This window comes from Varanus komodoensis, unplaced genomic scaffold (assembly GCF_004798865.1).
Source record: "Varanus komodoensis strain SLA01 unplaced genomic scaffold, ASM479886v1 scaffold10, whole genome shotgun sequence".
Lineage (NCBI taxonomy): Eukaryota > Metazoa > Chordata > Lepidosauria > Squamata > Varanidae > Varanus > Varanus komodoensis.
The window spans coordinates 2898673-2911783 of record NW_025335269.1 but is presented as its reverse complement, the minus strand read 5'-3'; the positions used below and the strand labels follow the sequence as shown (position 1 = coordinate 2911783).

General features: G+C 43.0%; 1 protein-coding gene across 2 annotated transcripts in view; it reads right to left on the bottom strand.

Annotated features, from left to right (window-relative positions):
• The window catches only part of COL15A1 (collagen type XV alpha 1 chain), a 222073-nt gene extending 211974 nt beyond the window's left edge, over positions 1-10099 (bottom strand). For both annotated transcript variants that reach the window (XM_044452802.1, XM_044452793.1), the window contains exons 1-2: positions 9979-10099; positions 9777-9862 (exon numbers count right to left, since the gene is read on the bottom strand). In XM_044452802.1, coding sequence (XP_044308737.1) covers positions 9777-9862; positions 9979-9989 — 97 coding nt within the window. In that variant the 5' untranslated portion in view covers positions 9990-10099. The remainder of the gene's footprint in view (positions 1-9776; positions 9863-9978) is intronic.
• Positions 10100-13111: the final 3012 nt, after the last annotated feature.

Here is a 13111-nt window from a genome sequence, read left to right as displayed (position 1 = left end):
AGTTCATGTGGTGCACAGCCCAAGATTATTGGACAATTGCAGGAGGTCAGTATTAGTGGAGAAAGCTGTACTTTAGGGAATTCTCTGCCATAACTTGTCTTCTTACTGATTAATCCCTTGTAAGATTCTAAGGAGTCCCAAAGTCCCTGGAATACAAGCCCTCTGTGGACATAATAGAACTTTGAACATGGAGGATAGCTGGGAATGTGTCCTCTGCCCCCTTTGACCTTACCTCCCCATGTTAATGGAAAAGATGAAGCAGGAATGTCACCATATAGTTACAGAGCTCCACATTACTGGGAACCCTGCTAATCCTAATCAACAGGATTGATTTTCTGGCACTCTGTAACTACATTTAGCTCAACACAGATACAATTCTGCTTCAGACCTTCCCCATCTACATGCAGAAGTCCTGGATCAAGGGGGCAGGGCTGGAGCTCTTGTTACAGTGTGCATGGGTTCCTGAAGGCCTAAGAGACCCAGAAGAAAATGGAGAATCAAAGAGCACGATGGGACTGACTGAGACGGAGGTATTTTTGCATAGCAAAACTGAAAGCTGGGAGTGGTTGGCGAATGGAACATGATAGATAAGCCTGCCCTGTACCATCCAGAGAGAGAATGGAATGTGACAAGCATGTTTGTCCAAGGTAAGGGAAGACCAGTACACCCTGCATCAGTTTTGCTCAAATTAGCTCACTGTTCGATCCAGTTGGACTAACTGATAGCATCAACTTTAAGGTATAAAATACCTGGGCTTTCTAGCTCCCGTGTGTGCCGGGACAGTGCTGCAACTGGTCACCCACAGCCCTTGCCATGCTTGATCACCACTGGAGAAGGGTCTAATGGTCGTATGTGAGTATTGGATGAATGTGAGTGTGAATGAGGCCTTTCTTGGTATTGTTGCTGATGATTGCTGAACTTTTATTCTTATACTTTTGTATTCTTTATATCATATAATAAATGTTACATGCATAGTGTTTAAAATCAGATCTGGCGTTCAGTCTCTCTTTGATAAGGGCTCTCCTTGGAAACCTGATAGTCTCCTCCTTACTGAATCATAGACCATTTTATTTTGGTCACACTCTTATATCCCACTGTCCTCTGTACACAGGAAGAAGGCTATAGTTTCTACTGAAACAGCACATCCAACATATGCATGGAGATTGAAAAATACACTGCCTGCTCTTTAACATTGTAGGTACTACATTTTCTCCTCCTGGCAAATATAATTTTACTGAGTTGGAGATAGAACTTTTCCATATTACAGACACACACATACATCCCTTTTTAAAACATTTCCCTTGAAGAAGGCACTGGATCCATTTGTTGTCCTACTAACAAAGCAAACTTTCTTTGCTTGTAGTTGTTGCAATACGATGTGCAGTGTATACTCATAATCAGTTTTGAAAATAAGCACACAATAGGTCTGCTTTGATAAATTTGTTCCATGGGTGTTACCAGATACCCCCAGTTAATGCTGCAGGCTACCCTGGGACCATTTCCTCCCCAAAATAATTGTCTTGAAATGAGGAAAAGCATTTTAAGTGCTATAAAATCAGGATAGACTGCACTAGAAGAAACAGGCAGCTCAGCTGGTGACACTCTGTAGATGTCCTTGTTATATGAGATATTAAAGTCCTAGTTTTAATGTGGATGGCTGAACAAGAGGACAATATTCTGCATGAAAAAGCAATGGAAATAGATAATCCAGGGCTTATTAAACTCAGAAGATCATTATCCATTTTGGAAGAGGACTGTAGGTACCAAGTCGCTATTCCAACATCTGTTTTGACATATTTATGGATGCCTCTTCACATACAGACATGCCTTCAATGCATTCTTATTTGGGCCCACTGCGTTTGCACACACAAAAACCACAAACAGTCCCACAATCAGTTTCACAGATAGACACAGAATTCCAGTCAAGGAGACCAATGTACATGGGTGCACAGAGCTGTCTGGCCACACTCCAGTCAAATCAAAACATCTCCTTACAGCAGCTGCTGCTTCTGCCAAATACAAATCCCAGAATGAGTGATGTTGGGAGGACAGACTGTGTGCAACTGACAGAGGATTTAGAGAGCTGGTGAGGGAAGTTCAGAGGGCTGCCCTGGAGCAGCTAGAGTGACATTAGTAGTTGGAGTGTTGGACTAGGAGTTGGGAGATCCAGCTTCTAGGCTGCTTCCAGCCATGAAACTTACCAGGTGTCTTTGGACCTGTCACTGGCTCTTAGTATAATCCAGCTCATGGCATGGTTGACATGAGGATAAAATGAAGAGGAGGAGAACCTTGTAAGCCACCTTGGGTTCCTTGCAGGAAAAAGATGGGATATCAATATAATAAATGAATAAATAATAAACAGTAGGTGGGTGAGCAGAAAGAGCATTCTGTGTAAGAAAACAGCTGGACAGAATGTTTTGAAAAAAGGATGTTTTTAGAAACATAAGACTGTGTTTCTAAGACAGGATGCTTCCAGACAGAAGCTTCTACTGCTTTTCTCAGTCAAAAGGCACTGAGCAGCTATCCCATATTTTGCACCTTAGTAAAGGCACAGGAGGGTTTCACATTCCAGACAACATTGTCTATGGCCTGTGTAAAATTATATAAATGAGGCAAAGTGATGGTACAAGTCTCATTTGGAAGCACCCAAATTCTACTGCTGTTGTGAATTTTTTTCAACAGATCCCAGCAGCACAAAGGTTAAGTCAACGATCTACTGACCCCCACTGCATGTGCACTATGTACACATCCATGGGGAAAAGTCACAAATATTTAGTCTGGCTATTTCTGAGCACTTTTATTTACAGCAGGCAATTGCTGTATTGGGTTCCTAATAAAACACAAGTAATGAGAAATTACTTAAGGAGTTTGAAGGGGAAAAGGAGCACAGGCCCCAAATATCCCAGCTGCAACACATCCTTGTTTAACTATAATTGTATGCATGCTTATGATCCCTAAAAGTCCATTAGCTTTTCAAGTGTTGCACACTTATGGCTACATGTTTAGCATTCATCAAAAGTTTAAGTCTGTTGTTCTTTTAGAAGATGATTGGATATGTGACCAAGGAGGCCAAAAAGTCTGTTCTCCCTATAAGTTCTTCTTCACGTGGTCCACCATTTCAGTTCTTTTTCTGGGGTTGAATAACAGGCCTGTTCAACATGGCATCCCTTGTTCTTGCTGCCCCAGCCAGTATATTGCATCCAGCCCATTTTGGAGGGCAAAACAGTGGAGATGCCAAAACACACACATGTGTATTATATCAAATATGTTCCCTACTGTCCATAACTGAGGTCCATGGTACACATTTAGGAAGCCCCTGAAACATGACAGGAATTTATTGTGCTTGATGTTTGCCTAATAAGTGAAGTTCTCTGGGCAGCAAACAGGTACAGAAAATATGAATTACGAACAATAAAACATGATAAAAACAGCAGATAAATCAAAGAAAACCCAGTGGCAAATTCACAATTCTTAAAATACCTCTGAGAATAAAGAGGTCTTCATCTGGTTTCAAAAACACTATGACCTAGATGCTAAACAAGCCCTTCTAGGGATCATGTTCATGTTCTAGAGATAAGGTGCCACCACTGAAAAGTCATCGCTTTCTCCTCTTTTGGCTAGGCATGTGGTAGAGGGCCTTAGACAGTGATCTTAGTGCCAGCATACATAGATATAGAAGGTATTTGTTCTGGCTACCTGGCCCCAAACATAATGGTTAAAATCAATTAATTGCAGTACCATGCCTAGAAAAGTGGTATTAGCAACTAGCCTGTAGTTGTTTCCAACTTCGGCAATGGCTGTGCTGGTTGGGAATGCTGGGAGTTGTGGTCTAAAACAACTGGAGAGCACCAGGTTGGGGAAGGCGGGTTCCCTCTGAGTCACCCAGTTGAAGCCCATATAAAGTACTCTTGCTCCTGCACACCATGGCAAACAGCTTCGTTTGTTCCACACTTCATATTTGCCTTTCCCTTTTGTAGCAGTTTGCTTTCTCCATGACACGCAGCATGCCGTGAGATTTTCTGTTGCCATAGAGAGCCTCTTTGTTATGATGTAGCAGACAAGGTGACAGATTGCCCTTCACCAAACATGTTCTCTTGGGCCTGCCACTTGTGACTCAAGGAACCCATGGAGCAGCATGCAGCCCATCACCAATCCATTCCAACAGCTACAAAATTAGCAAGCTTGTCACCTGGAAAAAATGAACTCTGTGAAAGACAATTTATACAAGGGTGACTAATTTCATGCTTTGGCTGGCAAAAAAAAATGGTTGTATTTTCAGCTGTTTTAAAAGTAAACCAGAATATCTGGGGGCAGGACCAGATTGAGACATTTAGGAAGGGTGCCATTTTTTAAAAGAGCATCCTTCTACAGCAGCCTCCCTAAACTAGTACCCTCCAGACTGCAACTCCCAGCACTCTTGGTCATTGGCAACACTAGTAGGGGCTGATGGGAACTATAGTCCAAAACATCAGGAGAGTGCCGTGTAGGGATGTGAATATCAGGCCAGAATCTGGCTCTTTTGCACTTGCCAGACTTGTTTCCTGTACTTGGCCCTAGCTAGGAAGCAAGCCCAGCTAAGATGAAATGTGCAGATGCGTAGAGATAGTAGCCATTTCTTTGCACAAAATGCATATTCCTTTGTGTAATGTATGCAAAGTATGTGATCCTCTGCACAGAGTATGCAATATGAGTAATTCTTTTTGCAAAGTATGCAAAGTCTGCAAGTACACAAAGACTGCAAGTTGTGTGTAGAAGCAGAATTTCGCTTACATAGAGAGCATACAAGGTGGCATGTGTGCAAGCCAGCCTTGTGGATTTGTTTGGACTTGCATCTTGCTGGACACCCATACAAATACTCAGTGCAAGGACTTAGGAGAGAGAGAAAGCAGGCCAGAATCCAGGGAGTCAAACAAAGGTAATCCAATGAATTTCCATTCTCAAACTAGATTCCTCACACATCACTAGTGCCAGTTTAGGATAGGTTATTCTACAGCAAACCTGCAGAGAAACACAAAGTTCCATCCATGTGCTACATAAGGCTGAATTCCTCTGGAAATGCAGCATGTTCATTTACTAAGGACCTCAGGATCTGCTAGCCAAGATACTTGAAGGATTTTAACTCTTTGGTGCTTTGTAGCATGCCACGTCAGATTCCTCCACTGAATGGCCAACGGGACTGTAAATTTGCTGTAAGGCTAGAGCAAAAGGATCCATGGAGGAAGAGAGTGAGTATCTCAGCTGTGGCATGCCACCTTAGTCTCTTTATCCAGCTAGTATTGCCCCAGTGGAAACTACACATGCCTTAACATACTCTGAGGCCCTTCAGCTGATGCACCTTCTACTTAGCTCCCATTCCTCTTGTCCACTGTCTGCTCTCCATGCTATGCCCACAAGGACTCTAAATTTATTTTATTACTTATTTATTAAAAGCTTTTCTAACCTGTCCACTACAAATGTCTCAGGACAGCTTACCAAAAAAATTGCCTCATAGAATGCAAGAAATGAGGGTGCAGGGTACAAATTGCAATGAGTACATCCTTTCTTGGGACTGCTAAGCATGCTGAGCAGTTCTTTGAAAGCCATGTGTCTTGAGAGGGCTTGAAGTGTGTCTTTAAAAGTTCAGTCACCACATGGGAAGCATGCTTCTCAGAGCAGTGAGATCCCAGTGGCATCAATTTCAATGCCACAGGAACAAGGCTGCAGCAGAATAAATGCAGCCTCAATTCTGGACTTTAACTAACTGGAAAAAGAGAAGAGTAGGATCTCCTTGAATTCAGGTGAAAAGTGTCTCCAGTTTTAATCTAGAAAAACACAACAAAAGCATTCTGCTGTCTTAATTCCTAGATGTTTGTTTTCTAATCTGTCAATTTTACTGTTATTTTAATACATATTTGTAAGCCACCCTAGGGATTGTAGGGCACCCATGTAAATACAATAAATAAACCTTTCTGGGGGCTACTAAAAATAATTCACACACTACTTGTAAATCATTGTGGTGGCATTCACAGGTTTGGTGAGTTTTCATAAATGCATTCTGTTATCCTTTAATGCATGAATGCAGCAACTGAACTTGCTTTTAACTTAGCTGTGCAAAGTTAATGCTTATTGAAAAGTTTAAACATCTTGAAACAGTGCACAGTACAGAAGTGCATAAGCCAGTAGCTAAAAATTCAGCAATGCACTTGCAAAATCTGTTAGGTGGAGAGGGTGTGACTTCATATCACTGGAAGCTTTGTGTGAAAGGGAGCAGAACGAGAGATGGAAACTGCCAAAAGTTAGGCTTCTCTTTCCTCTGGCTTCTAATAATCTCAGACAAGATTTAACCTTGATAAATTTGTGCCAAACACAGATTGTCCCATTCAATATTGCAACAAAGCCAAAGCAAGGAGAATGGAGAGACAAATGCATCATGGTCCCAGTAACAGAGGTGTTCAGAGCATGTTAGTTAATGCGGTTTTGCAAGATATGACAAGCAACTGTGGTTTTTGACCACTGTTGGTCTGTCATGTTGTCTGAAACCCATTGTGGTATTTCAGCATGGTACATTTGCTCTTTAGAAAACACAAGCAGAAACAACAGTCTGTTCTATGGTTTCTGTGTAACGTGATGGCCTGTTGTGTCATCCAGTCCCAGAAACCATAACCTATCATGGTATGAAGACCTGAACCAGAGGGCTGCGTGGCAGGAACAGCCATTATCACTCTTGCCAAATGCCACTGACAGCTGCTGTTTTTCACAGCTGTTAGAGGAGTCCCTGCTTTGCCTGCCTCCTGCTCTCAAGATCTTCCTTGGGACAGGAAAAGGCAATTACCTGCGTGCAAAAAGGAGCAGCACCACTCAGCCGATTCCCCCATTGCCCACTTGCACATGTGCCTGAGAGACCTCCCTCCCTCCCTCATGCAAGCAGAGGGGCAAGACTCGACTGGTGGTTGATTCTCTTTTTTCCATCCCTAAGGACACATTGTAAAGTTGTCAAAAGCAGAAGTGATGACTGAAGAATCTTTAGGTGAATCCTCCAGATTCTTGGGTGATGCTTACTAAAAACTTTGCTTTCTATGTCAATAAAATGCAGTGCCTTTCCTCCTTGCAATGGGAAAACTGACATATCAAAGGAAGTTTGTACTTACAGGTGCAAACAGTACAGATGCAGCAGCAGAAGCTACACCTGTGACCTGTCTTGCAGGCCTAAATGAGACGCACAGGATGAGGGAGGAAGTCTTGTTCCTCCTGTAACTGAGGATACAGCAAACTTAAATGTTTTAATGTGTAATCCTATGCATGTTTAGATAGAAAAATATCCTGCAACTTTCCATACACCGTAGACAGTAATGCTGTCTCAAGCATGCTTGGAATGGTAGGATTTTGTTTCTTGCACCTTTAAATTATTACATCTTTAAACTTGCACCTTCAAATTATTGAAAGGTAAACTTGAGGCTAAACAAGATGAAAATTCAGTTATAGAAAATGCTGCTTTGCAAGATTTGTTTAGTCATCTTTCTATTTTCTCTGGATCTTCAGAGATGAATTAAGTGCAGAATATCCTGTGTCAAGACAGAGGTGAAGCAGGACCATTCTATCTTCAGGATGCTATGGTTGTTGCCAAATTTTTAAACTCATGTTTATAGGTTTGTAAACACTGCCATATATATAACTCCATTTTGAGCATATTCCCAATTAACTGTCCATCATGGCATTATTCCAGAGCAGGAATGGGCAACCTGGTGCCTTGCAAATGTTTTGGATGATAATACCCATCAACCATTGGCCATGTCCACTTAGGCTGATGGATGGCACCATATTGCCTAGAGAGTAATACAAATGCCTGTAGCCATCTTGGAAATGGTACTTCTACTTGCCCACCCTCAGGAACTGGTGACATAAGCAAAATGTGTTCAAAGTTTGTTGCTTCTTAGTTGAACATACCCCAGATTTGCCACATGAAGCAGATGCTTCAACTAGTTCCATGACTGGTAGATATTGCAGACCCTACTAGGCTGGCCCTTCAACAGGATGACATGCATAGTGGATAGCTTTTGTTTTGTCTCCTTTCCCCAGCTTTGCCACAGGAGCATTAGGGCTTCCACTTCCATTAAAAGATGCACTAGAGGAACCAAAGGCATTCCCATATTTCACTTGTTTCCATAAGAGGGCCATAGTCCCCAGATGGGCCACAGTTGCATTTGTAGACCTCTAGCTGGATGCTTTGGAACTAGTTGGCACACATCTCAAATTGATTACTTTGTCAAAGGACTAATGGCAAAAATTGGATCAACCCCTATAGAATCTGCAGTTACCATTTATTTATTTATTTATTTACATCCTGCCTTTTTCCTACAAAGGGCTCAAGACAGCTTACATCATTCTCCTCCTCCATCTTATCCCCACAACAACCCTGTGAGGTAGGTTGGGCTGAGAGTCTGTGACTGACCCAAAGTCACCCAGTTGGCTCCATAGCCGAGCGGGGACTCGAACCTGAATCGTCTGAGTCCCAGTCCCATGTTCTTAACCACTACACCACACTGGCTTTGAGCAGGTCACTGTCTTAAGATGTAGTTCCCTGTTTGTATAATGTAAATGAGTGACTCTCATTGTCTCTGCCTCAGAAATGGGAAAATGGCTGACTTCCTTTGAAGATTTATTCCAGACTGAATTAGAAGGACTATAAAAAGCCATGTCATGTAGGTACTGAATGCAGCAGCCTTGTCTCACTTGGTGCTCTCCAGATGTCATAGAATCTAAGACTTAAATTATACTTGCTAGTGGAACAGAGAGTTCAACTGGGAATAGAGAGATCTGGGTTCTGATCCTTGCTTTTCCTTGAATTTTGCAATAGGTTATGGTGGACCAGCCACTCTCTCTGCCCAGTCAACTTCCTAGAGTTATTGCGAGGATAAAGAGAAATAACCTTCCCATCCTTTCCAGTACATTTCCCTGCAGCTCCTTGAACAAATGCAAGCAGATATGAAGACAGTGTACTACAACATTTCAAAAGTGATTCAGGACCAGCCGCAGACTGCCCAGCACTGTGCTTCAAAGTGTGCCTCCATCAGCCTGTCTGTTCCAGTCCTCCCTAATCTGGTACCCTCCAGATGTCTTGGAGTGCACCTTCCATCAGCATCAACCAGGAATAGCAGGAACTGTAGTGGAGAGCACCAGGTTGGGGAAGGCTGAGCTAGCATTTATTTGGATCCTAGTCTGTCTTGCCAGTTAAAGTAAATTTAAAATCTAACAAGGTTTTTTAAAGAAAATAATCCACACCTCACAGTGCTCTCCTCACAGTATCAGTAAACATTAAAAAAAAAATAACAATGAAGCCTTACCCTGGCCTTCTTTGAACCTGCAGTCCTCCAGATGTATTGGATTACAACTCCCATGATCTCCTGGCCAGCTTACAGTCCAACACATCTGGAGTGCACCCAGTTGGAGAAGGCTGCATTTTCCTGTCATGCATATACTGAAATGCTCTGCATACTCCAAACCATGCACAGCAATCCTGAATACTTTTCTGGCATCAAACTGAAAAATGAAAATTTCAGCCAGCAGCAGTTCAACCGTAACCCCTCAAGTGCCAGGACAAATGACAGCTGCAACTTCTTGGAAACTTTCTGCCATGCTCCACCAAGTTCTCCAAAAAGACTTCATACATACCATCCTCAAACAAATGCACAGTTCCTACTTTGCATCCATGGCAGAAGCGCTGAGGATTCAGAATAAACCTCTCATGCCTTGCCCCTCTCCCCACAATTAGCAAAAAGAAAGAGGGAGGAGGTTCTTACCTTCTATGACCTGAGCCGGTAGGACAGCAGGGAGCGATGACCCTAAAAGCAGCAGGAGCAAATTCCAGGGCCAGCACAGGGAATGGCTAGAGAAAGAGATTTTAAACGGGGGGGGGGGGGGCAAAAGAAAGAGAGCAGAGGTGAGATTTAAAAGTTCCGTGCAGGAACATCAGGGGGAGAAAGTGGTTAGGGTTCTTCTTACCTCGGGGGCATTTTGGAAAAGCAGGTCGCAGGGGGAGACTGCTGCAGCTGCTTGCATGGAGGGACACCCGGGCAGAGGCTGCAGCGGCTTTCTTCCCTACCAGCGTTCAGCCCAAGTGGAACAAAGGCGGCTCTCACTCAAGCTGGCTTTCTGAGTCACTGCAAGCCTACCACCAGGCTCCACACTGAAATCCGACTCCTCCTAAATTTTCCTCACAGAACTTCCCTCTTAATCTAACTCCTCATCCTGTACCTACCTCGCAGCTGTGGCCAGAACCTCCTGCTCTTCTTAATCTCTGCCCTTCCTTGGGCTTCTCATGAAATGACAAGAATGCCTCAGAGGTTTCCTGCGCTCGCTCGTGCCATCCCTGAAGGCTCCTTTGCTTTCACAGTTATCACAATCTTCCACGAACCCAGAAGAAGGTTTTCTTTTACTTGCAACCTTTGATGCGAGCCTCAGTTGTGGTGCTGCTTGGAGAAAACTGTACCATATCCTGGCCCAATAGGGCTGACAAAGGGGATTATTCCACAGGATCGGACACCAGCATAACAGTCAGTTCAAGAATGAAGAAGCAAGATTCAACCATAGCATGCGTTTCACCTGGACCTGCATGAGGGAGAGCTTTTCCTCAGGATGGAATGGCTGTTAGAGTTTACATTTGTTGGTTTAGAGGAGCCTTGTGATTTCTTGCACACTGTAGAAAGTAGAAAGGCAATCCTACATGGTCTTCGCCTTTTAATCATTTTTTCAAATATTTGTTCTCCTCAGTCTACTCTTCTGATATACCTCACTTAGTTTGGTTTATCCAACCTGAACTGAAAGTGATTTTTATATTCTAGGATGTAACCTACATGATAGGGTTATTATTGGGCTGAAAAAGATGAAAATATTGTTCTTTCTCTCTTTCACTAGGATGTGAATTTCCATTTCAAGAACTCATCCTCTGGCTCTGAGACTCTTATCGTTCATTCTAGTACCCTCAGATATTCAGGACAGGGCCCTGTACCTTTAGTGGTTGTATGAAACACCTCTTTTTCACAGATGTACCTTTTCTCATTTGCACCTGTCAACAAACACTTCTGCTTCTATTTATTAGTAACATTTATATTCCACCCTTCAAATAATGATTTCAGGATAAAATTTTCCCTACCCCCTACTTTTTTAAATCTTACAATCTTACAGCAATCCAGTGAAGCAGGTTAGGTCAAGAGGTAGTGGCTGCCAAGGCCACCAAGTGAATTTCATGACTGTATGAGGATTTGAAATCAGGACTCATCAGGCCTAATCCAATAGTACCAGCCATCATGCCCATTGACAGGGATGGTGGGAGTTGTAGTCTAAAACATCTGTGGTACACCTACTTTTGATGCTGGGTAATGTGCTTTTACACTTTGGCAATATTCAGCTGCACTGCCTCTCATCCACTTACATTTACAATTAAGTTGTTGCTATGACAGAATTAGGCGGCAGCTGAGGAGCACTTGTATTGTGCCTATGAGGGAAATAGTCACCAAAAGTTGGCCTGAAACTCAACATTAAGAAAACTAAAATCATGGCATCCGGTTCTCTCACTTCCTGGCAAATAGATGGGGAAGAAATGGAGATAGTAACGGATTTTATTTTCCTGGGCTCCAAGATCACCGCGGACGGGGACTACAGTGAAGAAATTAAAAGACGCTTGCTCCTGGGGAGGAAATCTATGGCAAATCTAAACAGCATACTAAAAAGCAGAGACATCACCCTGCCAACAAAAGTGGGTATAGTCAAGGCTATGGTTTTCCCAGTTGCAATGTATGGCTGTGAAAGCTGGACCATAAGGAAGGCTGAGCACTAAAGGATTGAGGCCTTTGAATTGTGGTGCTGGAGGAGACTCCTGTGAGTCCCTTGGACAGCAAGGCGATCAAACCGGTCAGTCCTAGAGGAGATCAACCCTGACTGCTCTTTAGAAGGCCAGATACTGAAGAAGAAACTCAAATACTTTGGCCACCTAATGTGAATGAGGGACTCCCTGGAGAAGAGCCTAATGCTGGGAACAATAGACGGCAAAAGAAGAAGGGGACGGCAGAGAATGAGGTGGCTAGATGGGGTCACTGGGGCCGTCGGTGGACTCTGGGAGATGGTGGAGGACAGGAAGGCCTGGAGGAATGTTGTCCATGGGGTTGTGATGGGTCAGACATGACTTTGCGACTAACAACAACAACAAAGTCCCCACACACACTGCACACCTGAATTACTGCATTGTTTCAAGGAAAGCTTCATCTGCAGAATTTCTGATTTGAAGGCAGCTACCAAAGGCATGGGAACCATGCCAATAAAAAAAAAAATTAAAAGACAGCCAAATGGCTGGTGAGTATTAGACACAACAGAAAGTGTACCTCACACCAAAACAACCTGCCACCTGGAAAGACCCAATCCCTGCTAATGGTGTTAGCAGAAGTATGGGCTGAATCCAGACCACTTTAGATGTATTTAGATCCCTCTGGAATCAGTTGGGATTTATGTGAGACTTAACAAAATTTTCACATTGATTTAAATGCAGCCTCACTGGAACAGACTTAGCATGGCTTCCCTGCCTCTATATCCTTGTGGCAACCGTCACATTTTATCAGTTTAATATTGTTCCCTTCTTTGTCCTGAAATATTGAGTGATCTGGCTGAACTATGTGTATATGTCAGAGTCTGTGCATGTTTTAAATATTACTGCAACAGTGACACCATTGATAAGCTTCACAGTTCTTTCCATGAGAACTATGATTTTTACCCAACCCAAAATGTCCTGAATAGGGCTCCCCCACCCATATATATAGCAGATTGTGTGCAATGTCTGTCCAGACTAAGTTGTTTTTAATGTTTGGATCTAATCTAGTTAGCGTCTTTGCTTAGTTGTAAACACCCTCTTCAAACTCCACTCCCCATCAAATGTCAGCACAGGGTGTAGCATGTCCAACTGTGGCAAGTAGAGCAGCAAATGGGCTGCTGCACTATATTTGTGAGGCACTCACAGGAAAAAAAAATACCTTGCATTAGCTCGGACTTAGATTGCAATGTCATAGCTGTTGAATCAGGTGAGTTACCCAGAGCAAAGTCTGTTCAGGTCCTCTTGGATGAATTACATTTGGGTATCGCCTGAGGG